Source organism: Aotus nancymaae, unplaced genomic scaffold (assembly GCF_030222135.1).
Source record: "Aotus nancymaae isolate 86718 unplaced genomic scaffold, 86718_ANA_hifiasm-v0.15.2.pri h1tg000089l, whole genome shotgun sequence".
NCBI classification, from domain to species: domain Eukaryota; kingdom Metazoa; phylum Chordata; class Mammalia; order Primates; family Aotidae; genus Aotus; species Aotus nancymaae.
In genome coordinates, this window is record NW_026988504.1 from 24,916,753 (window position 1) to 24,943,246 (window position 26,494).

Consider the following 26,494-nt stretch of genomic DNA (forward strand, 5'->3'; position numbering starts at 1 on the left):
TGAGATTACAGGCATGAGCCACCATGCCCAGCTAATTTTTGTATTTTAGTAGAGATGGGGTTTCACCATGTTGGTCAGGCTGGTCTTGAACTCCCGATGACTGCAGATGATCCACCAGCCTCAGCCTCCCAAAGTGCTGGGATTATAGGTGTGAGCCACCCCGCCTGGCGAATTTCTTTCTTTTTTTAGAGATGAGTCTCGCTCTGTCACCCAGATGCAATAGTGTGATCATAGCTCACTGCAGCCTTGACCTCCTGGGCACAAGTGATCCTCCCACCTCAGCCGCCTGAGTAGCTGGGATTACAGGTGCTTGCTACTGTGCCCAGGCAACGCTGATTACATTTCAGAATGCTGTCCCGGGTCTCCCAGCCCCTAGATGGGTTAGTCACTCAGTTTCTTCTGGAATGAGGAATGGCCTAGTTAACAGCACCTTCTGGGTGATTAACAAAATTCGGTTTCTGGCTCCTTCATCTCTCCTCCCATCCCGCCGTGTGTTTTTCTGTTTTTGTTTCTGAGACAAGGTGTCATCTGTTGCCCAGGCTGGAGTACAGTGGTGCAATCTCAGATCACTGCAGGCTGGACCTCCCGGGCTCAAGTGATCCTTCCGCCTCAGCCTCCCGCATAGCTGGGACTACAGGTGCCCATCACTACGCCTGGCTAATCTTTATATTTTTTGTAGAGACAGTGTTTCACTATGTTGCCCAGGCTGGTCTCGAACTCTTTGGCTCAAGCGATCCTCCTACCTCGGCCTCCCAAAGTTCTGGGATTACAGGCGTGAGCCACCGTGCCTGGCCCCAGACATGTTTTTGCCACACAAACTTTCAGCCTGGAAATGACCACACCTGGCAAGGTTTTTCCTCCACAGAGTGGCAGAACCCTACGCACCCACGTAACCCCAACACCTTGGGACCTTCACCCTTCTCTTCACAGTAAATAGAACCCTCCGCCAGTTTGCCTAGCGCACCAGGCAAGCACACCCAGATCGCGGCCAGCTCCGGGACCCCTCAATTCTAGGCTCCGTCCCGCCCCACCCCTCCCCGGTCCCCCTCTCCCACCCCCGCCCCCGCCCCGCCCCCGGTCCCCTGCCCCGCGTCCTGCCCCCCGCCCCCGCCCGCTCCCGGTCCCCTGACCCGCCTCCGGCCCCGCCCCACCCCGCCCCCGGTCCCGCCCCACCCCGCCCCCGGTTCCATGCCCCGCCTCCTTCCCCGCCCCGCCCCCGGTCCCCTGCCGCGCCTCCTTCCCGCCCCGCCCCCGGTCCCCTGCCGCGCCTCCTTCCCCGCCCCGCCCCCGGCCCCCGGCCCCGCCTCCGGAGCCCCGCCCCCGCCCAGGCTCTTAGCGGGAAACGACGCCTGCGCAGTGCGGCCGCGCGGCTGTCGTCGTCCCCCGCGCCGCCGAGCGGGCCTGGAACGGGATGGCGGAGGAGGTGAGGTGGGAGGAAGCGTCTGGCGTGGGGCGGGCCCCGACTCCGACCCCCGGGGCACTCCAAGCCCCCCCAGCGGGTAGCCAAGCCAACGCTGCTCCACCCAGGCCAGTAGCGGCCGCCGCGCGCACCCCGGTCCAGCCTAACACGCGCGCCTGAGCGAGCCCCGGGCTCCCCTCGGGCCCATCGCAGCGCGGGGGTCAGTGGCTCTCTCGGGTCTCGGGACAGGTGAGCGCCCTGATGAAGGCCACAGTCCTGATGCGGCAGCCCGGGCGAGTGCAGGAGATCGTGGGCGCCCTCCGCAAGGGCGGTGGAGACCGGTTACAGGTACCTCTGGGGCGAGGTGGGGGCAGCTGGGGCGGCTTCCTACCCATTGGGCCTTCTCGCTTCTCTCGGCTGCGGACCCTGCTAGCTCTCTGCCCCAAGAAATGGCCGGGAGCTTGAACGAGAGCGTGTTGGTTCGCCTGTCCTAAAACCTAGATTTCAGATTTCTCAATCTGGTCATGCTGCTTCCTCTAATTGGACAGAAGGCTCTCCAAACCAGTACCTGGGGCCTTATCCTCCCCAGGCCAGCGGCTCCCCAATAAGTTGAAGATGTTCAGATGGGTCGTAATGGTGCAGATCTCTTAGGGAGGACCTGATATTGAAGGAGTTAGAGGGGTCCTGAGTCTTCACCCTCACCCCCACACTAGGAGACTGCGTTTTCCTTGGAGTTAACAGGGGTGCTAATTAGGATCACCTTCTCCCTATTCCTCTCTGTCTCTAGGTAACTCCCCTATGGCTTTACCTGTATCTGGCCACTGAACTGTTTTGATATCCATAGTCATCCCCCAGGCTGAGGCAGGGCCGCACTAGAAGGTGCCTATTTAGGCATCATCTCTCTTTTGCCTTATAGGTGATTTCTGATTTTGACATGACCTTGAGCAGGTTTGCATATAATGGAAAGCGATGCCCTTCTTCTTACAGTAAGTCACATACTAGCTTCCCTTGTTGGGCTTGACAAGATGATGGGTTCTAACGGACAAGTAAAAGGAGTTTTCTCTTTTTCCAGATATACTGGATAATAGCAAGATCATCAGTGAGGAGTGTCGGAAAGAGGTGGGTTACTCCCGTCCTTTGTTCACAAATGGCTGTCATATGCTTCTTCAGATGGTTCCTGGTTGGAACCAAAGATTCCAGTAGAGAGACCTTAAAAAATTAAGTTTTTTTGTTTTTTGTTTTTTGAGATGGAGTCTTGCTTTGTGGAGTCTTGGTCTCGGCTCACTGCAACCTCCTCCTCCTGGGTTCAAGCGATTCTCCTGCCTCAGCCTCCCGAGTAGCTGGGACTACAGGTGCGTGCCACCACACCCAGCTAATTTTTGTATTTTTAGTAGAGACGGCGTTTCACCATGTTAGCCAGGATGGTCTTGATCTCTTTACCTTGTGATCTGCCCGCTTTGGCCTCCCAAAGTGCTGGGATTACAGGCATGAGCCACCGTGCCTGGCAGAAAATTAAGTTTTTAAAAAAGTGTTGTTTTGCTAAGGAGGATCTAGTTTTAATACATTAAGAGAGCTTTTCCTTACCGGCCAGGACATATAATGATTAATGGTTGGAACTGGACATTATGTTGACTGTTGGCTATAGAGTTTAGAAGAGATTTGAACATTGTGGGAGTTCAGCAACTTACCCAGGGTCATACAGCCAAATGGCAGAGCTTGTTTGTTTTGAGACAGGGTCTCGCTCTGTCACCAAGGTGCAGTGGCTTGATCATTGCTCATTGCAGCCTTGACCTCCTAGACTCAAGCAATCCCCCTGCTTCAGCCTACCTAGTAGCTGGAACTACAAGTGTGTGCCATTACACCTAGATAATTTTTAAAAATTTTTGTAGAGGCCGGGCACAGTGGCGCATGCCCGTAGTCCCAGCTACTCAGGAGGCTGAGGTGAAAGGATTGCTTGAGCCCAGGAGTTCTGGGCTGTAATATGCTATGCCAATTGGGTGTCCACACTAAGTTCGGCGTCAATATGGTGACCTCCCGGGAGCGGGGGACCACCAGGTTGCCTAAGGAGGGGTGAACCGGCCCAGGTCAGAAATGGAGCGGGTCAAAACTCCCATGCTGATCAGTAGTGGGATCGTGCCTGTGAATAGCCACTGCACTCCAGCCTGGGCAACATAGCGAGACTCCATCTCTTTTTAAAAAAAGAAAAAGAAAAAAAAATTTTTGTAGAGATGGGGTCTTACTATGTTGCCTAGGCTGGTCTTGAACTCCTGAGCTCAAGCAATCCTCACTTGCAGGGTGAGTACAAAGGAATGACCAGCTCTGTGGGTCCAGGTGCTCCCTGAACTTCACCAAATAGGTAAAAATTTGAGTGTATTGAGCAATTATGTTGGAAGATAATAAGAGAAGAGAAACTTAGGTCTTATAAATGACATGTCCCCAAAGGAAAACTTCAAGAAGATTTCATGTAACACTCTCTTACATGAAGTTGCATCTTTTTTTTCCTTTTTTTTAGACATAGTTTTACTCTGTTGCCCAGGCTGGAGTGCATTGGTGCGATCTCTGCTCTCAGCTCACTGCGACCTCCACCTCCTGGGTTCAAGTGATTCTCATTCTTCAGCCTCCTGAGTACCTGGGATTAAAGGCGCATGCCATTACACCTGCTAATTTTTTTATTTTTTAGTGGAGACAGGGTTTTGCTGTGTTGGCTAGGCTGGACTTGAACTCCTGAACTCAAGTGATCCACCCGCCTCAGCCTCCCAGAGCTCTGGGATTACAGGTGTGAGCCACCACACCCAGCCACAAAGTTGCCTCTTCTAGGTGACCTTTTTCTCATAGTAAGCTGACTTTGCTGGGGAGAACTTGACGTAGACTAATGGCCTTTCTCCCCATTTGGGTATCCCAGCTCACAGCGCTCCTTCATCACTATTACCCAATTGAGATTGACCCACACCGGACCATCAAGGAGAAGCTACCTCATATGGTGGAATGGTGAGTGATGGTGGTGGAGAAAAGCTTCTGGGCCCTTGAGATGGAGTGGACTGAGAGGGGCATATTTTTCCAGACCCTTGATGAGATGACAGGCTGCCTTACTTCACTGAGGGCCTAACTTAATGCTGTTAGTCCAGCTGTTGGAACACACCTTTCAGATGAGCCCAGGGCTCCTGTGGCTGCTGCTGGAGTGGAGACACTCAGAGAATCCCTTGGTATAAGTTAAAGACCCTTGGTTTCGGAGGGTAAGTGCTTTGCAGAAGTGACTCTGGTCTTAGTCTGTTTTTGTGCTGTGGTCACAGAATAACAGACTAGGTAATTTACATATTTTTTCTATTTTTTGAGACAAGGTCTTTCTCTGTTGCCCAGGCTGAGTCCAGTGGCATGATCGTGGCTCCCTGCAGCCTTGACCTCCTGGGCTGAAGCGATCCTCCCACCTCAGCTTCCCAAGTGGCTGGCCTGGTACTACAGGCACGCACCACCATGCTCAGCTCATTTTTTCTATTTTTTGTAGAGATGGGGTCTCACCATGTTGCCCCTTAGGCCCTTAGGCTATTTTCAACTCCTAAGCTCAAGCGATCCTCCCACTTCGGCCTCCCAAAGTCTTGAGGTTACAGGTATGAGCCACTGCACCCAGCCTTGACTGGGTAATTTATAATGAATAGTAATTTATTGGCTCACAGTTCTGGAAGCAGGGAAGTCCAATTTGAAGGACTGGCTGGCATTTGATGAGACCCTTCTTGCTGTATTATCTCACTGTAGAAAGGCAAAGAGAGTGGGGGAGAGAGAAAATGTAGGGCTGAGGGCCCCACAGGGTCGTGGGGTTAGCCTTATGCTGTGCTGAGGCGCAGGATCCGAGAAATAAAGAGACAGGATACAGAAGTACAAGGAAAACGCAGCTGGGCTCAGGGGGCCACGCCACCTATAAGCGGAGTCAGGTGAGGCCCCGAATGTCCAGAAGCATGAGTATTTATTGTGTATAGGTTAGGGGGCAGGGCAGTGAGTGAAATCATCTTTAAGGATTGTGATAGGGTCGTGAGCAATAAAACATGGGGTCCACCCCCATTAGGTCACCTAGGCCAGGAGGTGGACAGTGCGCAGCAAGGGGCCCGTTCCCATGAAGGCAAGGGCCGTGTGCAGTAAGGTATCCACCCCCATTAGGTCACCGAGGCTTGAAGGTGGGCCGTAAAAAAAATAAAATAACATAAAATAAAAAAAAAAGAAGAAAGTGGGCCGTGTGCAGTGAAGAGGGTGCAGTGTGCAATACTTCTATCTATGGGCAAACTACTTCTAAGAAGATTTATAGGAGGATGCTTTAAGTCACATAGCAGTGACAGAACTGTCAAGGTTACCGCCACCTTCTGGCAGCTTCCAATGGGTTCTATGGGAAGATGCTTTTCGAGCAGCACAGTAGCAAGAGCTGATAAAGTTCACAGTCACCAAGGTGGATTGCCGTTCTGAGGGCAGCCTTCCACAAGAACTGGAGCAAGGTCCTACAGCTCCTTTATCAGGAGGAGTGGCTCTTGCCCCAAGCCTGCCATACAGCGGGTATCTTTATGATACTGAACGCTGCCACCTGGGCCATGGATTCTTGTCCTGGTGTAACTGTTTTTCCCTTAAATCATGCTCTGCACTGTGTGTGCTCTAGGCATTCCTCCGATTATAAGCTGCTTATTCCTTAATTCATGGTCTGTACTGTGTCCACTCTAGGCATTCCTCCGATTATGAACTAAGATATAATTATAGGTATATATGTAGGGAAATGTTTTTTAGGCATTCATACTATCAACTATTATATGATTATATATAGAGGATTATATAAAGGGATTCGTCAAGCCCTATTTCTATAACTAATATATGATTATGTAAAGGATTATATAAAAGGAAATAGCTGAGTAGTAACACTATAAAGTGAGATATTCCTCAAGCCCTAACTGTGCCAGGGTTCTGCTTAGCTCTCATTCCTCGGTGCCTATATGTGGGGTTACCCACAAGAAAGAGAAAGAGAGGAATTATTATTATTTTTTTTGAGACATCTCGCTCTGTCATCCAGACAGGAGTGCAGTGGCGTAATCTCAGTTCACTCAAACCTCCACCTCCCAGGTTCAAGTGATTCTCCTCTTCAACTTCCCAAGTAGCTGGGAGGCACGTGCCATCATGCCCGGCTAATTTTTTATATTTTTAGTGGAGATGGGTCTTCACCATGTTAGCTAGGATGGTCTCAATCTCCTGACCTCATGATCTGCCCGCCTCGGCCTCCCAAAGTGCTGGGATTACAGGCGTGAGCCACCCTGCCGGGTGAGAGGAATTCTTTTTATAAGGATCTGTGATAATGACAATCTATTCCTGAGGATGGTGCCCCCATGACACCTCCTGTTAGGCCCCATCTTTCAACACCTCCACATTGGGGATCAAGTTTCTAACACATGAACTTTGGGGGACAGATTCAAAGCACAGCAACCCTCATCACTGTACAGAGCCCCAGTTCTCCAGATAGAGGGGTCACGGAGGAAGGGATTCAGAAGAGTTTCAGCTTAAGCAGTCAGCTTGCCCCCCACTTGTCTCTGTTGGGTTGCTTTCTTATTCTCTTCATCTCTTCTTATTCTTCCTTTTTTTTTTTTTTTTTTTTTTTGAGATGGAGTCTCACTCTGTAACCCAGGCTGGAGTGCAGTGGTGCAGTCTTGGTTCACTACAACCTCCACCTCCTGGGTTCAGGTGATTCTCCAGGCTCAGCCTCCTGAGTAGCTGGGACTACAGGCATCTGCCACCATGCCCTGCTACTTTTTGTATTTTTATCAGTCACGGGGTTTCCCCATGTTGGCCAGGATGGTCTCAAACTCTTGACCTCAGGTGATCTGCCTGCCTTGACCCCACGAAGTGCTGGGATTACAGTCATGAGTCACCATGCCCAGCCATTCTCTTCCTTTTAAGGATAGCTAACATCCTTCAAGAAGTGGCTCTGTGCAAAAAGATGAGGCCTCTGTCGGTAATGCTATCAGAGAGGACTTGGCTCTGTAAAGGGAAAGGATGATGGATTTACCTGAGTGACTTGAATGTGGGGTTTTGTGGGGTGTCTGTTTCTAGGTGGACCAAAGCGCACAATCTCCTATGTCAGCAGAAGATTCAGAAGTTTCAGATAGCCCAGGTGGTTAGAGAGTCCAATGCAATGCTCAGGTAAGTGTCTTGCTCTGGAAAACATTTCTGCCAGATTATTTGAAACTGTTTTTTTCAAAAAAATGAGGAGAGTAGAGAGGAGTTAGTTGTTTAAAGGGCTGGAAGAGACATGTCACTATGAACAACTGATGTGTTACAGCTAAAGGATTTCTCTGCCTTGCTAGGAAATAGTCAGCAGCTAGTGGATGCAGTGCAAGATGGCCAGGGAGCCATCTCCGAGACAAACCAAGTCTAGCTCATTTTTCACAATGGTCAAAGACTTTTGGGGTCGCTCTGGTGACTGGTGTTCTTCATGGCAACTGGGAGTTGGCTAGACTGGGACCCTTGATCGTTACTGGATGGCTGTCTCTGCTGGAGATTTCTTTCCTGGAGGAGGGACCAGGGCTCATAAAGGAAAGAGTGACATGGGTGCCTGCCCTCAAGGGTTGTGCATCCTAATTGGGGAGATTGGCTAGCTCCTGAAAAGCCAAAACAGTGGAGAGGTGCTGACCCAGTAAGTGCCAGGGTGGTAGTGGGTGCATCCTAGTGAAGGTGCCCAGGTTAGCTGCCTGGTTGTATGGACAGCAACAGAAAACATGCCTACCTTTTACTACAACAGCGTCTCTCCCCAGTATATACCCCAGAAAAATGAGGGCACGTAGCCACTACAAGACATGCACAGGGTTTTCACAGCAGCCGTATCTATAACAGCGAAAACCTGGAAATCTCTCAATTTTCTATCAAGAGGAAGCTCGGTAGAAAAATTGTGATATATTTATATGATGGAATAATGCTGTGTAGCAGTGATAAAGAATAAACTCATTCCATGCAAAATATAGATAAACTACCCAGCATTGTATCGAACAAAATAAGCCAGGCACAAAAGAGTACATTGTATATGAGTCCATTTATATGAAGTTCAAGGACAGGCAAAGTTAATCGATGGGAGGGATGATACTGACTGGGAGAGACCACGAGGGAGGCTTACGCTAGTTAGTTACGTGGGTGTATATGTATATCAGAAGTGACTGAGCTGAACACTTACGATTAGCACATTTTAACCACTTATTGAATATATCGTATGGTTATTTTATTTACTTTTTGAGATGGAGTCTCACTCTTTTGCCCAGGCTGGAGGGCAGTGGCACAATCTGAGCTCACTGTAACCTCTGCCTCCCGGGTTCAGGCGATTCTGTCAAGTAGTTGGGATTGCAGGTGCTTGCCACTACTCCCGGCTAATTTTTGTATTTTTTTTTTAGTAGAGATGGGGTTTCACCATGTTGGCCAGGCTGGTCTGCCTTGGCCTCCCAAGGTGCTGGGATTACAGGTGTGAGTCCACTCAATTTTAAATGTTTTTTTTTTCAACTTTTTTTTTTTTTTTGGAGACAGGGTCTTGCTCTGTCTCCCCAGGCTGGAGTGGAGTGGTGCAATCATGGCTCACTGTAGCCTTGACCTCCAGGGCTCAAGCCATCCTCCTGCCTCAACCTCCCAACAGGTGCAGGCCCCCATGTCTGGCTAATTTTTAAATTTTTTTTAGAGATGTGTTTTCCCTGTGTTGCCCAGGCTGGTCTTGAACTCCTGGACCCAAGAGATCCTGCCTCCGCCTCCCAAAGTGCTGGGATTACAAGCATGAGCCATGATGCCTACCCTAAAAGTTTAAAAAATATATATAACCCATCAGGTGTGGTGGCTCAGGCTTGTAATCCCAGCACTTTGGGAGGCCAAGGTAGGTGGGTGGCTTGAGCCCAGGAGTTTGAGACCAGTCTGGGCAACATAGGAAAACCCCATCTCTACAAATCATAAAAATATTAGCCAGATGTGGTGGTGTGCACCTGTGGTCCCAGCTACTTGGGAGGTTGAGCTGGGTGGATCACTTGAGCCCGGGGGGTCAAGGTTGCTGCGAACTGTGATTGTGCCACTGCACTCTGGCCTGGACAACAGACCGAGACCCTGTCTCACAAAAAACCCAAAACACAAATAACCGAAGTAGGAAACAAAGAACAGCAGTAGAGGCAGTGCCATTTCAGAATTCCTGATCTCGTTTCAGGGAAGGATACAAGACTTTCTTCAACACACTCTACCATAACAATATTCCCCTTTTCATCTTTTCTGCGGGCATTGGTGATATCCTGGAGGAAATTATCCGACAGATGAAAGTGTTCCACACCAACATCCACATCGTGTCTAACTACATGGATTTTAATGAAGATGTGAGCCAGATCCTGTTTGGGCTGAGAAAGGATGAGGGGTGGGGACCACCAGCCAGGGTGGTTTACTCTGCATGAACCCTAACCTGGGGAGGAAGGGGAGGAAAGGCACAATGGCTTCTTCACCCTTAGGCAGTTGTTTACGGGTTACTTTTTGGCCAGACATGGTGGCTCACCCCTGTAATCCCAGCACTTCAAGTTGCCGGGGCAGGTGGATCACCTGAGGTCAGGAGTTTGAGACCAGCCTGGCCAACATGGTGAAACTCCATCTCTACTAAAAATACAAAAATTAGCTGGACGTGGTGGTGGGCACCTGTAATCCCAGTTACTCGGGAGGCTAAGGCAGGAGAATCGCTTGAACCCAGGAGGCGGAGGTTGTAATGAGCCGAGGTCACACCACTGCACTCCAGCCTGGGCAATAGAGTAAGACTCCGTCTCCAGAACAAACAAACCTTTCAAAGGACCCTCTCTCTTTACTGTTTGCCTGACAGTCAACTCTGCCCTGGGGTACCTAGTTTATGGGCCTGCCCTGCCCCATGTCACTGTCATGGGGTTTGTGCCATCCTGGGTCCTGAAAGGCTTGGGCTTTGATTTGTTTTTCCCAAGTCAGAGGTGGGCTGCTCCAACTCATCCACGTTCTGACTTTTTTCCCCATAAAACTGATGGTTGGAATTTTCATCACATGGACCTGCAGTGAGGACGTGGCCCGCAGCTGAGCATAGCGCACATGTAACCTGAACGGCATTTATATTACAGCTTTGTGCATCCAGAACAGATGAACTGCAATATTGGGTGGCTCCTGTCCACTTAAAGGAGGAGTTACAGACTTATCCTGTAAAAGGCCCTGGCGTCAATATTTAGGCTTTGTGGGCCATGGTATCTCTGTTGCAACTGCCCAACTTTGCCGTTATAACACAAAAAAGCAGCCATAGCACCATGTAAACAAATGAGTTTGGCTGTATCCCAATAAAACTTTATTTACAAAGCAGGCCAAGTCTGGCCCCTGGGCCCCAGTTGAGGCTACAAGGAAGTGTTGGCATTATCTATCACTTTTGGGATTCCCTTTTCTCTGTGACTGAGACAGTGGGAACTGGTGCTGCATGGGTCCCTGCAACCCTTCCATCTGTCTCTTGTCTTCCTTATTTAGGGTGTTCTCCAGGGATTTAAGGGCCAGCTCATACACACATACAACAAGAACAGCTCTGTGTGTGAGAACTCTGGCTACTTCCAGCAACTTGAGGGCAAAACCAATGTCATCCTGCTGGGGGACTCCATTGGGGACCTCACCATGGCCGATGGGGTTCCTGGTGTTCAGAACATTCTCAAGATTGGCTTCCTGAATGACAAGGTGGGTAGAGGACCCCAGCTGCTCCTCTTCATGGCTTTCTTCTCTTTGAATGCCCATTAACAAATGCCTTTGAACACGTTACTTTTCTTTTCTTTTCTTTTCTTTTTGAGATGGAGTCTTGCTCTGTTGCCCAGGCTGGAGTGCAGTGGCGTGATCTTGGCTCACTGTAACTTCCATCTCCCAGGTTTGAGCCATTCTGCTGCCCCCACCTCCTGAGTAGATGAGACCACAGGTGACTGCCACCACGCCTGACTAATTTTTATATTTTTTACTAGAAACGGGATTTTGCCATGTTGGCCACGTTGGTCTCAAACTCCTGACCTCAATTGATAGGCCCACCTCAGCCTCCCAAAGTGCTGGGATTACAGGCGTAAGCCACTGTGCCACCTTTGAACACCTTCTATATGCTAGACACTGGGTAAAGAAGGAAGACACAAGCTGTTTTCTCGGAGCACATAATCTCATAGGAAACAGAGACCCAGTGATTACGGGTTTGCCTTACCACATGACCTGACAGAGATTGGATCAGGCCGGCATGGCATCCTAGCCTCAATTTATTTATTTATTTATTTTTTGAGACGGAGTCTTGCTGTGTTGCCAGGCGGAGTGCAGTGGCGTGATCTTGGCTCACTGCAACCTCCATCTCCTGGGTTCAAGCAATTCTCCTGCCTCAGCCTCCCAAGTAGCTGGGATTACAGGTGTGTACCACCACACCTGGCTAATTTCTGTATTTTTAGTAGAGACGAGGTTTCACCATGTTGGTCAGGCTGGTCTCAAATTCCTGACCTCAGGGGATCCACCCACCTTGGCCTCCCAAAATGCTGGGATTATAGGCATAAGCCACCGTGCCTGGCCCCTAGCCTCAATTTACTGAGTGTCTAGTGCACAGTCACTCTTCTCAGCATTTCATGGTAATTAATTCATTCGATTTTTATGATAACCCTTTAAGGTAGTGACTGTTACCCTCATTTTACAGATGAGGAAACTGAGGCCTGGGATTAAGTAAGTTGCCTAAGAAGATAGAGTTCAAGACACAGTGGGGGTGATTACTAGTCCTTCTAAATCATACTGGAAGGCCTGATTGCAATGGGAAATGTTGGTACTGAGGACATGGGTTTATAATTTAGAGAAAAAAATTATAAGAACAGATCGGGGACTGACAGGGGTGAAAGCAACATTGTCATAAAGGGGCCCAAATATGGGGTGAAGCTAGGTGGCTGCCAGGGTGCTTCCCCACAGCTGCAGGCACTGGAGCCCACCAGGACGCTTAAGCCGGATGAAACGGGGGCCTGGTCAGGTGCCGTGGCTCACGCCTGTAACCCCACCACTTTGGGAGGCCAGGGCAGGGGAATCACTTGAGGCCAGGAGTTCAAGACTAGCCTGGGCAACATAATGAGACCCTGCCTCAACAACAGCAACAGCAAAAATCAGCTGGGCATGGTTAGCATGCCTCTAGTTCCAGCTACTCAGGAGGCTGAGATGGGAAGATCACTTGAGTCCAGGAGGTCGAAGCTTCAGTGAGCCAAGATAATGCCCCTGCACTTCTAGGCAATACGGTAAGACCCTATCTCCAAAAAAAGAAAGAAAGAGAGGAAAGAGAGAGAGAGACAGAGACAGAGACAGAGAGAAAGAAAGAAAAAGAGAGAGAGAAAAAGAAAAGAAGGAAAAAAGGAAAGAAGGAAAGAAAAAAGAAAAAGAAGGAAAAGAAAGAAAGAAAGAGAAAATTCAGTCCAGATGGATTAGAGGCAACATTTGTTTGGGTTTTTTTTTGAGATAGGGCCTCACTCTGTCACCCATGCTGGAGTGCCGTGGCTCAGTCTTGGCTCAGTGTAGCCTTGACTTCCTGGGCTCAAGTGATCCTCCTGCCTCACAGGTAGTGGCGCCCACTACCATGCCTGGCCAATTTTTGTAGCGATGGGGTTTTGCTATGTTGCCTGGGCTGGTCTCAAACTCTTGGGCTCAGATGATCTTTCTGTCTTGGCCTCCCAAAGTGGCAACATCTGGTCTTTTGTTTTTATTCCTTGTTACTGTCCTTTGATATTGACCCAAGGATTAATTGTGATAGCCCATGCCCATCCCTCGTCTGTCTCTGAAGGATAGGTCCCGTAACCTTGAACTCCTCTGGCTCTCAAAAGGGAGCTGGGAGTTGCTGCTTGAATGCCCTCCTCCCCAGCCCCAGGGGCTTTCAGAGTGAGCTTCGGAGGGCAGGGCATTTGGGGACCCTCAGGTGTCTTCCTCTCACCCCGGGCAGGTGGAGGAGCGGCGGGAGCGCTACATGGACTCCTATGACATCGTGCTGGAGAAGGACGAGACGCTGGATGTGGTCAACGGGCTGCTGCAGCACATCCTGCGCCAGGGGGATCAGTTGGAGATGCAAGGCCCATGAGGGCGCAGGCTCCAGCCAGGCCTGCGGGCCATGGTGAGGAGGGGGCACCTCCCTGGAGTCCGCTCCCCCGTGAACACAGAGGCCAGGGTGGCCAGCAGCAGCTGGGTCCTTCCATGCCCTTCCGTCCTCCTTTCCCTGAGCGCGTTCATCACCAGAGGCTTGAGGGGCCCCGTCACGTGGCAGGGCACAAGCACCGTTCCTGGTGAACCTGGGACCGTAGCATGCCAGTGCTCTAGGGATCGTCTAGTCCAGGGATTTTTTTTTTTTTCAAAATTTTTAAATGTGGGAAATTGTTCTTCAAACAAATGTAACGTGTGAAACAGATCAAAATTTTAAAAATGAAAAACCAGCTGTTTTTATTTAGGAGATGTGGGTAGGGGTAGAACCTGGACCTCTTGGCCCTGGGAGCACATGTCACGTGATGCTTCTAGGGCTCCACGGAACACAGTTTGAGAACTGCCACAAATCAGCCTGGGAGTCCGTCTGAGCGCAGCCTGATTGTGTCTGTGTGGTTCAGGGTGGGGCTGAAAGGGTATGTTCTAGCCTACAGAGGTTTGTCTTTATTCTGCTGCAGCCATCAAACTTGAAATTCTGTTGGGATTGGTGGGGTTGAGGCAACCCTGAGCGCCCCCTCTTCAGGGCTCCCCTGGGGGACGCATGTGGGTGTGGATTTCCCCTAGGTTCTCCTATCCCCTCCTCTTATGGGTCATGGACACTAAAGTTGATGACCTGAAAAGGGGAATTTGGAGCAGGGCCCTGAGGGAGGCTGTGCCGTGGTGAAACACAAGTGATGTGTGCACTGTGGTCTTGCATTATTGGGCTGACTTCACAGTCTCTTTCCCTTCTTCCCTCCCTGTTGACTTGTATGGTCAAGAACTAGCTGATTCTCTCTAGGGCACTTTTTGAAGAAAAAATATACAAGAGCCAGTTCAGGAGGGGCACGGTAACTCACTCCTGTAATCCCAGCCTTTGGGAGGCCAAGGCGGGTGGATCATGAGGTCAGAAGTTCGAGACCAGCCTGGCCAACATAGTGAAACCCCATCTCTACTAAAAATACAAAAAACCAGCCAGGCGTGGTGGCAGGCGCCTATAATCCCAGCTACTCTGGAGGCTGAGGCAGGAGAATCACCTGAGCTCGGGAGGCAGAGGTTGCAGTGAGCCGAGATCGCGCCATTGCACTCCAGCTTGGGCAACAGAGCGAGATTCTGTCTCAAAAAAAAAAAAAAAAAAAAGGCCAGGCGCAGTGGCTCATAGTTGTGATTGGGAGGTTGAGGCGGGCAGATCATGAGGTCAGCAGTTTGAGACCAACCTGGCCAACATGGTGAAACCCTGTTTCTATTAAAAAAAAAAAAAAAAAGAGCCAGTTCAGCATTTTCTTAACTTTAGAGGAAATCACCGGCACCCTTTCCTGCAGAGTTTGGCTAGCTGTTGGAATGTTCTGTCATTCTGCAGATTTGAAGTGGAAAGTAATGGAGATGTTAACTGAAGTCCCACTGTGTGCCAGGTGCTACTCTGGGCACTTGGATGCCTGCCAGTTGACCCTCACAGTGACCCTGCCAGATCTCAGGCAGGATGGGTAACTTGCCCAAACTCCGTAGCTAGGAGCTAGACCCAGGATTCAAATGTTTCCGACCAAAGTCCATGCCATTTGCTGCATTTCTCTGCTTCAGGCCTGTTCCATTAGGTTTTGGGAGGAGGGAGTGGCTACCATCTGAGGCTGGGTCAGTAACCACTTTCAGACTTCAATCAAGGAGCTTTCTTGGCTGGTGCAGTGGCTCATGCTATAATCCCAGCACTTTGGGAGGCTGAGGTAGGCAGATCAGTCGAGGTCAGGAATTTGAGACCAGCCTGGCCAACATGGTGAGACTGTGCACATGCCTGTAGTCCCAGCTACTGGGGTAGCTGAGGCAGGAGAATCCCTTGAACCCAGGAGGCAGAGATTGCAGTGAACTAAGACAGCACCATTGCGCTCCAGCCTGGGCGACAGATCGAGACCCTGTCTCAAAAAAAAAAAAAAACAGACTTCAGTCAAGGAGCTTTCTGGATGCTTTAGGGCCAGAGAATGTCAGTCACTGGCCATGAGGAGCAGTCAGGTCTCTTAGGGGACTCTGGGCAAGAGGTGCTGTGCTGATGGAGGCAGTTTGCTGTGAGTCCAGTCCTGTCATTTTCTTTCCCAAGTCCCCACCCATCCTCAGAAGGCCTGGGTCATCCCAGGCAAGCAAGAGCAGATGGCCTGGCTGGTGGCTGAAGTCCTCCTACAAGACACTGGAGATCTGAACTCAGTTACCTTTCCCCTAGCAAGAAGAGGATGGGCAGGTGGTAACAGGTGGCGGCCAGGAGCAGGGAGAGATGGGAAAATCGTATTGGAAATGATCGACGGAAAAGGATAATCTGACCTGTGTGCTTTAATTTAATCCTTCAGCTTTGTCGGTTGAGTTTGAGGTCAGGGACCTTGTCTTTCCCATTCGATGGGGACAATTAGGGGATGAGGATCATCACTCCACACCCTGCTGCAGGCCTCTGTCCTCTACACATTCACCCCCTCCACAGACCAGGGCTCCCTTCCCACAGCAAAGCCCCCAGGTTAGGCCCAGGGCAGGCAGGAAACCTCCAGAGGGGGAGCCCCTGGTCTGGGGACACACTGTGTAGAGCTAATGAGGCCATGGAAACAGCCTGGTTTATCTTCTTCCCCAATGTGGGGAGCCCCCCACAACCCCCACTTCATCCCCTAGCCCCTCAACCTGTTCCAAAAGACAATTAAGGCCATTGGTTTAATCTTTTATTTGGAACAAAGGAAAAAGGGATGGACACTTGTTTAGCCTTTTGAGTGTGCAGAGCTCTGCCCACCTCCCTCCCACCCCTCAGCCCCAAATCCAAGATTTCACAGCCCTCACACCCACCCAAGCAGGTTCCCTCACACACACCCTTTGTTTCTTCCTCTTCCACGGTTCCTTAGGGAAAGGCGCCTTCTTTAGGAATGAAGAGCTACCTACAGCCCAGTCCCAGCCTCCAGCATCCCAAGGTCAGCCCAGCCTCCACTGGAGGCGAGGGAGAAGAGCAAAGGGCATGGGGAGGTAGGGCTGCCCTCCAGGAGCTGCCCCTTCCCCAGGAGCCAGTCAGAGCCGGGGATGAAGGCAGAGGCGTCCCGGGGAGCTGTCACAGAGAGGAATGGGGTCGGGGAGTGGGGGTGACAAGAAGTACAAATAAAGAGAAAGTTTGGGGAGACAGACGACAAGCCCAGCTGTGCTAGTGACGTGGAGGGGAGGTATAGTGAGAGACCAGCCATGGCCCTATCCAACCCCAGGCTCCACCAGCCCCAAACTGGCTTTGCAAATCCAAACATTTTAAGGAAGGGGTTTGGGGTTGGAAGAGAACAGGCATAGAGGTCTGTGCTGTGGATTTTCATCTAGGGTGGTGGGAACCCCAGAGATGTCTCCTCTGCCATCACCTTAGATGGCTCCCAGACCTCATCCCAGCAGAGGGAGGGTAACTGTCAGCAGGTCAGTCCCAGCGCCATGCCCCCCTCGCAGTGGGCCTCTGTGTCTCAGGCCTGGCCAGGCTCCCTGCCCCTCAGAGCTCCTCGTGGACCCGCTCCTCATCCTCATCTGACTTTAGCTTGAGCTCCTCGACTGTGATCTTGCCGTCCTGATTGCGGTCCTGGTTCTGGAACATGTCCCCTATGGTTTTCTCAGGGTCCTGCCCAGGCATGAGGCGTCCTTTGCCCTCACTCACTTGAGCCTTGATGAAGGTGGAGAACTGTGGGGAGGGGAGAGCCAGGGAAGTGGGGAGTGAGCATCCTGGCCTTGGGAGAGGCCCTGGGTGGAGGCCAGTGAGTGCTTCTTTTCCTTTCTTCCCAGGCTCCCCCACATGCTGCAACTCAGGAAGGACTGGGAAGGGCACTGGTGCTGGAGTCCTGGTGAGGGTGGGGGTGGAGGCATGGCATGGGGGACAGTCCGTGACTGGGCTCGGGTAGGGAACAGTCTGCATGGGTTCCCAGGAGAAGGCGGGGACGAGGAGCCTGAGGCGTGGGACACAGCACAGGCAGGAGCACCAGGGCGGGTGGACAGGGATGAGGGATGCCTACTTCCTAGATGCTTCCTGGGTCGGGGGAGTTCGTGAGCATGGTTATTAGGACTGAACCTTCACCTACCTCCTCCGGAGGGACCTCTCCATCCTTGTTGAGGTCCATGTCTTCAAACAGGTTAGCAGGAGGGTCCTCGTGCCACACAAACAGGTAGCCTGTGGGCAGCCCATCCTCCCGGGACACCAGCTCCACCTCAAACTGCAGCACAGCACTGCCGGGGACGCCCCGGGCTGGATGGAGGGCAGGAGAGGAGGGAGGGGTCCCAGTCAGGCCAGAGTCTGGGCCTTGCTTTGCTGCCTCCCAGCCTGCACAGGCCTGTTTCCCCTCTTGGAGCTGGGCTGGAGAGTGGGGCACGGGATGTTTAAGGAGCCACCCCACAGGCATTCCTGACTCCTCCCGCCAGCCATCAGGCCCACGATGGGCAGGAGCAACAGGGACGGATGCCAGTCTCACAGTTTCGGACAGAGCACAGTGGCTCACGCCTGTAATCCCAGCACTTTGGGAGGCCAAGGTGGGTGGATCACCTGAGGTCAGGAGTTCAAGACCAGCCTGGCCAATATGGCAAAACCACATCCCTACTAGGAATGCAAAAATTAGCTGGACATGGTAGCAGGCGCCTATAATCCCAGCTACTTGGGAGGCTGAGGCAGGAGAATCGCTTGAACCCAGGAGGTGGAGGTTGCAGTGAGCTGAGATCCTGCCACTGCACTCCAGCCTGGGTGACAGAGTGAGCCTCCATTTCAAAAAAAAAAAAAGAAAAAGTTACTTTTTTCTCATCCCCTCACCTCCATTCTCCCCGTGGGCCAGGTGCGGGGGCACGATGAGCTGCCGCCTCTCTCCCACACACATGCCCTGTAGGCCCATGTCCAGGCCTTCGATCACCTTGTTGGCCCCCAGAGTCGCCTCCTGCGGGGCCCCGTAGTCATGCCTGGGGGAGAGCAGATGCCCCAGTCAGCAGCCACCCTGTCCCCTGTCAGCGTACACCCCACTCTCTCTGAGGTGGGCCCAGAACAAGCGCTCAGTTCCGGCGTCACTCCCACTGGTGACTTGGGCCACACAGCAGAGTGTAGGGGCCCAGCAGTGCAGGCGTGGGGTTCCCTTCTCATCTCGCCTCTGCCCCTAAAATGTAGCCTTGAGGGCTCATGGCTCCCGCGTCAGTTTCCCCTCTGTGAAATGGAAAGAGCAGTTCTCCTGCAGTTGCTGGCTTCACCTTCCTTCCTACTATGAAGCGGAGAATCTCATCTCATCGTTCCCTGACAGGCTCTGAAATGGGACTGAAAGAAGAAGCAGGAGCCTGAAAGCTCCCCTGGGGCTCAAGGACCAAGAGGGAGGAGCAGGTGTCAGGGTGCTGTGAGAACTCCCCATGCCTGAGCCCACCCATGTGCCCAGCCCTGGCCCCACCCCGGACCCACGAGGTGAAGAGCTGGGTGCCGTCCAGCAAAGAACAGTTGTAATGGTATCGAACAAAGTCGCCAAGCTTGGTGGTCTCATTGCAGGTCTCAGATGGCCGGGACAGTGTCTTGATTTCCACCACATCTGCAGGGTTGTGGAAGTCAATGACGTGGACGTTGAAGATGAGCACGGCCGAGCCAGGGATCTTGTCTCCTGAGGCCGGAATCGGGGAGTGTGGTCAGCTCAGAGCACTAGGAGAGGCTCCTTGAAGTCTCTCCATGGAGGCCCTTAGACCTGATACCCATTCCCGGCCCTGGGGAGCCAAAGGAGGATGGGATGGGATGTTTGTCCAGAGTGAATTCTAACATACTCTCATTGGGGTGAGGGGCAGGGGAAGGCAGCTTCCCAGTTAGAAACCTCTTTTCCACTCACCATCTTGCAAACTCCCAGTAACTTACCCTGCGGATCAGCATGGCTTGCCCATTTTACAGGTGAGAACACTGAGGCTCCCAGCACAGCTGGGTCCCGGGGCTATGCTGCTTCTGTTTTTCCACAACCACCCTCCCTCCCCAAACTCAGGAGTTGGCTGCCCTTCTCCACTAGGGAAGGGAGAAGTGGGGTGCCACCCTGGAGGAAATTGATGGAGTCCGTGTGGCAGGAATCAGAGTGACCAGATGTAAGCTGCATGCATTTTCTGTGATGAGTGGGGTAGAGTGGTGGCTAGAATCCCACTATGGAGTAGGGATGGGGGGCGGCCTGGCCACGAGGGGCAGTTCAGGGGAGGAGCTGTGGCTGGGGAACGCCCCTACCAGTTCCGTTTTCCCCGTAGGCGAGGTGTGGGGGGATGGTAATTCTCCGGCGCTCCCCTACACAGGCGCCCTGCAGCCCCTGGTCCATCCCGGGGATGATGTAACCCTGCCCGATATAGGTATTGTAGGTGTGGTTGCGGGAGTAGCTGCAATACAAGGCGGGAGGGCCAGGAAGGGAGTCAAAGGGGCCCTCCCCTTCCAGGCAGCTCAGAGTGCCCCCCCAGCTTCTTCCACATTTTGCCCAGCCCCTGCCCTCCCACCTCAAGACCCTCCGGACCTGGAATCAAACAGGGTGCCGTCCATCAAGGAGCCATTGTAGTGGTAGCGCATGAAGTCCCCAGCCACGGCTCTGCGGACACAGCCCGGGGGGAGCTCCAGCGTCTCTAGCTGGACAGTGTCCTTCGGGTTGTGTACGTCAATCAGGAGGACGTGAAAGACCAGCGAGGCCTGCGGGGGGATCACTGTCCCTGGGGAAGGGATAGGGCTTGAACTATACAGGTGGGGAGCAAGCCGAGGCTCCTTGACTCAGGAAGGCTCCGTGGGCACCATGCAAGGAGACACTAGCCCCGCTCCAGAGCCCTTTCCCGTCCACCAGCAACCCTGCTTCCTGCTCCTCCAGTAAGGCCTGAGCTGGGTTTTACCCAGGGCCACCACCAGCTCATACTGAGCCTTCGTGTGAATCAGAATAAAGCACCCCTTCTTAGTGAGACGAGCACCAAGGGTCGAGTTCGTCCCGCCTTGCGTCCTTGGCTGGATGCCCTTGTACAGTAACAACCTGAGCAACTGTATGTGGAGGCCTGGTTTTCCCTCTTCTGGAGAATCTCCCCTTGACTCCTTGCCCACACTCACCATAGCCTTTCTCGCCATAGGCCAGGAATGGAGGGATGATAATCTTTCTTCTCTCTCCAGGACACATGCCCAGCAGCCCCTGGTCCATGCCCTTGATCAGCCAACCAGAGCCGACGTAGGTGTCGTAAGTGCCGCCCCTACTGTAGCTGCAGAAAACGAGGTGGGGGTGGGAGAGGCAGGCTGGACTCCTGCTCCCCATGCCACAGTCCCCAGTGCCTCAGGGCTCCCCTCTGGCCCCTTACCTGGTATCGAAGGAGGTGCCATCCAGCAGCGTGCCGTTGTAGTGGTAGCGGACAAAGTCACCGTCCTGGATCATGCGGGGGCAGTGGGGCGGGCGCAGCAAGATGCTCACCTGCACAGTGTCTTCCTTGTTCCACACATCCAGCAGAACCACGTCGAAGTAGAGGGTGGCATCCGGCGGAATGAGCCCCGCTGTGAGGGCACAGCAGCACGGAGGTCTCAGAGTTGTGCTCTGCCAACCAGGATCCCAGCCAGGGGCCTTCCTCTCATCCCGCACCAGGAGACCCAAACCAGGCACACAGCTGCCACTATGTTTGTTTGTTTTTTAAGAGATAGTGGGCTGGGCAGAGTGGCTCATGCCTGTTATCCCAGCACTGTGGGAGGCCAAGGCAGGCGGGTGGCTTGAGCCCAGGAGTTCAAGACCAGCCTGGGTAACATGGCAAAACACCATCTCTACTAAAAACAGAAAAAATTAGCCACCCGTGGTGGTGTGCACCTGAAGTCTCAGCTGTTTGGGAGGCTGAGGTGGGAGGATTGCTTGAGCCCAGAGGCAGAGGTTGCAGTGAGCCAAAATCGCACCACTACACTCCAGCCTGTGCAACAGGCTGAGACCCTGTCTCAAAAAAACAAAAAAACAGATGGGGTTTTGCTCTGTCACACGGGCTGGAGTTCGGTGGCATAATCATGGCTCACTGCGGCCTTGAACTCCTAGGCTCAAGTCCTGAGTAGTTGGGACTATAGGCACACGCCACCACACCTGGATAATTTATTTAATTTTTTTGTAGAGACGGGGTCTTGCTATGTTGCCTAGGCTGGTCTGGAACTTGTGGGTTCAAGCAATCCTCCCTCCTTAGCCTCCCAAAACTCTGGCATTATAGACGTCAGCCACTGCCCCAGCCAGAGCTGCCACTCTTCATACTGTGTGCACAGTGTGACACTGGGTAAGTCATTCCTCATCTCTGCACTTCAGTTTTCTAACCCCAGGATCCCTGATTCTGCCTCCTGGTCTCCTCCATCCCCAGCCTGTGCCCCAGCCTGTGCCCCAGCCCTTCTCACCCAGGCCGATGCTGCCATAGCCCAGGTGGGGAGGCACAATGAGGCGTCGTCGCTCGTTGACACACATGCCCATGAGGCCTCGGTCCATGCCAGTGATGAGGCGCCCCACGCCCACCACGATGGCCACCAAGGTGTTGCGGTCATAGCTGGGGAGGAGGGACAGATGGGATACAGTGACCTCAGGCACACACACACTGCCCACAGTGGCACAGGTGCACAGGTGTACCTGCACACATGCACACAATGCCCCTCGCTACACCCAGGTGTGGATATGCACACATGCTCCTCACCTCCTTTTTTTTTGAGACATAGTCTTGCTCTGTCACCCAGGCTGGAGTGCAGTGGCGTGATCTCAGCTCACTGGAACCTCCGCCTCCTGGGTTCAAGCAATTCTCCTGCCTCAGCCTCCTGAGTAGCTGGGATTACGGGTGTACACCACCACACCCAGCTAATTTTTGTATTTTTAGTAGAGAGGGGGTTTCACAATGTTGGTCAGGCTGGTCTTGAACTCCTGACCTTGTGATCTGTCCGCCTTGGCCTCCCAAAATGCTGGGATTACAAGCATGAGCCACCGCACCTGGCCTCTCCTCACCTCCTTTTCAAGTCCCCTTTCTAGGTTGGCCGTGTCACCCACCTTAAGAGAACGGGCTGTTACAAAAGGCAAGGCCCTGAAGAGGCAAGGGGCAGCTATTGCCCTGGGATGGGGTTAGGGTGGGATGCATGGGCCTGAATGCTGCTACTATTTGCTGACAGCAAGTGGGGAGTGGTAGGTACAGCACGGAGGGGCAGAGGAACATGTATTGAGCACTTACCATACGCCATTAAATGCTTGGCATTTTACATTCCTTATTTCTCTCCCCTGTAAGGTGGGGATTCTTGTTCTCATTTTTCTTATGAGAACAATGGAGACTTGAGAGACTAAGTGCCTTGCTCAAGGTCACACAGCTAATTATGTAGTCAGCGGAGATGGAAAGCCCAGGAAAAGAAGAGAGAGCAGAGATGGGGTGGGGATTGCTTTCACATTTTGAAAAGGCCTATTCTAAAAGTGCCATGGCTTTTGCTTGTTTTTAGTTATACACTTTTAATTAATGTATTTATTTTTACTTTTACAATAAGTATTTTTGGAGATGGAGTCTCTCTGTTGCCCAGGCTGGAGTGCAGTGGTGCAATCTCGGCTCACTGTAACCTCCACCTCCCTGGTTTAAGCGGTTCTCCTGCCTCAGCCTCCCGAGTAGCTGGGATTACAGGCGCACCACCACCACACCTGGCTAATTTTTGTATTTTTCATGAGGCGGGGTGGTCTTTGCCATGTTGCTCAGGCTGGTCAAACTCTTGGCCTCAAGTGATGTGCCTGCCTGGGCCTCCCAAAGTGCTGGAATTATAGGAGTGAGCCACTGCGCCCAGCCAATTATATATACTTTTTTTTTTTTTTTTTTTTTTGAGACACAGTCTCACTCTGTTGTCTGGGCTGGAGTGCAGTGGCACTACTATCTCAGCTCACTGCAACCTGCATCCCCTGGGTTCAAGTGATTCTCCTGCCTCTGTCTCCCAAGTAGCTGGGATTGCAGGCACCTGCCACCGTGACCAGCTAATTTTTTGTAAAATTAGTAGAGATGGGGGTTTCACCATCTTGGCCAGGTTGGTGTTGAACTCCTGACCTCATGATCTACCCTCCTTGGCTTCCCAAAGTGCTGGGATTACAGGCATGAGCCACCGCACCTGGCTATATACACTTTCAATTTTATTTTAAGTTTTCAGAAGTAAAGTGAGGATGGGAGATTTTTTTATTATTATTATTGAAGGGGCCATGGGTTAAGAAAGTTTTCCAAGGTCAATACTCATGAGCTGGGCCCCCAGAGTCCCTATCAGGGAAGACAACCCCCAAATCCCAACCCCTGCCTCACTCCCAGCACTCAAGGGCTCAGGGCTGCGCTCCTGGCTACTACCTATACGTGGATTTGCCCACCAAGTGGGCAGGTTTTAAGTCTGGACTGTTTCCTTCCCAGTGCAGTTACAAAGCCTTAAGCTCTGCATGAAGTTTCTATGCGTTAAACAGCATCAGGTCATTTGGTTCTCCTCAAGGTCAATGCTAATGTGTGCTCAACTGGCTGGAGGACTGCCAGGCCCTGTGAGAAGCCCACATTCATTCATCCATCTCTTTCGAGTCCTAACATCAGCCTTAGCAAGTAGGTTCTGTTTTTGTCTTCATTTTTCAGATAAGGAAAGTGATGCTTAAAGAGATAAAATTCTCTGTCCATGGTCATAGCCTGGTTTTGAACCAGGGTCTTGGGACTCTTAGAGTTTGTATGCTTACCCCAAAATATTGCCTGCCTCCAAAGTCATGGCCACTAATTTCCTGTGGGCTGAGTTGTGTGTTTCAGGGGAGGGTCTAAGGCTGACTTCTTTCCGTGTGCTGTGGGGTCCATATGTAACTGGGACCCTAGGTTTATCCCTGAGGCTGGCACACTGGCCTGTCCTGTCCCACTAACAAAAGTGGACTTGCTGGAGCAGACCAAAGTCCTGGATCAGACCAGGAGGCCACTTCACAAACCCCAAGGCTGGCAAAATGGGCGGCCTGCGCCTCTGGCCTGATTTACCTAAAATGGAGAGAGGTGAGGGTTCCAGGAGAACCAGAGAGGAAGGTATGAAACTCCTCTGAGGAGCCCAGGGTGGCATGTCCAACTGTGTGACACGTAGACAGACAGGGCCCCCGCAGGGAGCCATGCCCTACCCCCAGGTCCAGCCGGCTGCCTTCTTAGAATGCCCACCCGCCTTTGTCCCTGCCCACCGACCGCTGAAAACTCCCACCCTCTCCAAAAAAAGTTCTATTCCCTCTTCCCTAACCACAAAGGCACTGAAAATGGAGTGGAGCCAAAAAGGGAGTCAGGGTAGGTGGAAAAGTAGGGGGTCCAGGCTGGTAGACCACCCCAGGATTCTCAGGCAGCAAGGACCACCCCCTTTCCCCCAACACTGTAGACCAGAACATCCCTCTCCATCATGCCATTAAATACAGCCCTGTTAACTACATAGGGCGGTTCACCTTGATTATCGAGTCCTTTCCGGGATGTAGAGAGCTTGTGTGAAAGAAAAGGGGTCCTCTGAGAAGTGAGGGTTCGGAAGTGGGGGTAGGAGGGTATCTTTGGGGAGATGGATGTCTGGAGGCCCCAGGGGTGCTGTCTGGGGTTAGAGTACTAGGATGCAGAGCTTCAAAGAGGCAACTAGGAAACAGGACCCCGGGTTCAGGGGATGGAGTGGTGAATCCATCAGGGGCGCCCAACCCGGGTTACCTTGAGTCAAATTTCTTGCCATCTTCGAAAGTGCCGTTGTAGTGGTAGCGCACAAAATCCCCCATCTGCACTTCTCGGGGACAGGCCCTGGGGATGTGGTACCTCTCAATGACCACATCTTCCAGGGGACCCCCGGCCGGGCTGGCGCGGCCCAACCCCCGCCCCACGGCCTGCACCACCAGCAGCAGTAACTGCAGCAGGGGCAGCCGGAGGAGGCTGTAGATGGGGGGGCCCGCGGGGAACATGGTGCCTGGAGCTGGGACCGCCAGCAGTGAGAGCGAGCGAGGGAGCTGCCGCCAACCTCCTTCTCCCCGCCTCCCAGAACTGGCTTCCCCGCTTCCTGTCCTCCTTCCCTACCCCCGCCCTGGCTGGTCCACGTGGAATGGGGGCTGGGAAGACTGAGCTGGACAGGCGAGGGGCGGGGCGGGGTGCAACAGGAGGAGGGGGTCAGGCTGAGTAAGTTAGAGTCGGAGGGAGGCACCACAAAGAACTGCGAGGTCCCCTCCCCCCATCTCCAATCCTGTCTGCGAGACCTGGGGCCTGGCCAGGGAGGGAGGCTCGGGAAAGATGAGAAGTCTGAGTGGACACCAAATGGGGGAAAAAAAAGTTCAATGTCTTTTTCCGGAGCCCCCGGGTCCTAAAGCCGGGCAGAGGCGCCCCTTGCTTCTTTCGCGGGCACCTCCAATTCTAGTCCCCTCCAGGTGGGTGGTGAAGCCGCGGAGTGTGAGAGGCATCTCCGTGCTCGTCCGTCAACCCCAACTGTGCTCCAAGGGACGGCCTCTCCAGGGAAGAGCAGCTTGGCCCCGCAAAGGCTGGACTGCAAAAAGGACTTTGTGACTTGGGACGTGACGGACACGGAGAAGGAGTGGGGGTCGGTGGCGGCGGAAGGTGAGCAGGTGACAGCAGGTGTGTGCCTCCGACCAGGGCGGGGAGACACTCGGAGGGTGCAGGAGGGCGCAGCGACGGTCTGCCCGGCTCCAGGGCTTACCCCTCGCGTGGGCAGCGCAGAGGAGGCGGCCCAGGCTCTCGCTCAGGGTCCCAATCCCAGGAGGGGGCACTGTGTTTGCGCGGGGAGGGGCTACCTGGGCTCCCCATCTCTGGCGGGAAGCGCTCCCCGACTCACTCTCTGCCTAGGGGCACCCCCAAGGCAGGAGCCAGAGCGACGGAGAGGACTCAGGACACTATCGGACCCTGGGGAAAAGGAGGGGAGACGTCGCGCCCTAGGCCTGGCCCGGCCCCGCCCCGCCCCGCCGCGCCGCCCTCGTGCCCGGCGCTAAGACCCAGCGGGCGCGCCGC

General features: G+C 52.9%; 2 protein-coding genes and 1 long non-coding RNA gene across 3 annotated transcripts; 2 read left to right on the forward strand and 1 right to left on the reverse strand.

Moving 5' to 3' along the window:
• Window positions 1–1,372: 1,372 nt before the first annotated feature.
• On the forward strand, window positions 1,373–15,496 carry NT5C3B (5'-nucleotidase, cytosolic IIIB). The gene is made up of 8 exons (XM_021673647.2): window positions 1,373–1,747; window positions 2,316–2,385; window positions 2,472–2,518; window positions 4,302–4,387; window positions 7,472–7,561; window positions 9,588–9,750; window positions 10,895–11,095; window positions 13,347–15,496. The coding sequence occupies exons 1-8, from the start codon at window positions 1,661–1,663 to the stop codon at window positions 13,479–13,481; spliced, it is 879 nt and encodes a 292-aa protein (XP_021529322.1). The 5' UTR covers window positions 1,373–1,660; the 3' UTR covers window positions 13,482–15,496.
• A 751-nt stretch (window positions 15,497–16,247) lies between these two features.
• FKBP10 (FKBP prolyl isomerase 10) lies at window positions 16,248–25,530 on the reverse strand. The gene is made up of 10 exons (XM_012444097.3): window positions 25,199–25,530; window positions 21,912–22,057; window positions 20,858–21,047; window positions 20,616–20,761; window positions 20,044–20,233; window positions 19,767–19,912; window positions 18,978–19,170; window positions 18,351–18,493; window positions 17,632–17,795; window positions 16,248–17,237 (listed from the first exon to the last, which is right to left on the reverse strand). The coding sequence occupies exons 1-10, from the start codon at window positions 25,441–25,443 to the stop codon at window positions 17,052–17,054; spliced, it is 1,749 nt and encodes a 582-aa protein (XP_012299520.2). The 5' UTR covers window positions 25,444–25,530; the 3' UTR covers window positions 16,248–17,051.
• Window positions 18,198–26,418, forward strand: LOC105711361 (uncharacterized). The gene is made up of 6 exons (XR_010339844.1): window positions 18,198–19,633; window positions 20,676–20,739; window positions 21,641–21,796; window positions 23,994–24,097; window positions 25,900–26,086; window positions 26,333–26,418. It is a non-coding gene; the product is annotated as an uncharacterized LOC105711361 (long non-coding RNA).
• Window positions 26,419–26,494: the final 76 nt, after the last annotated feature.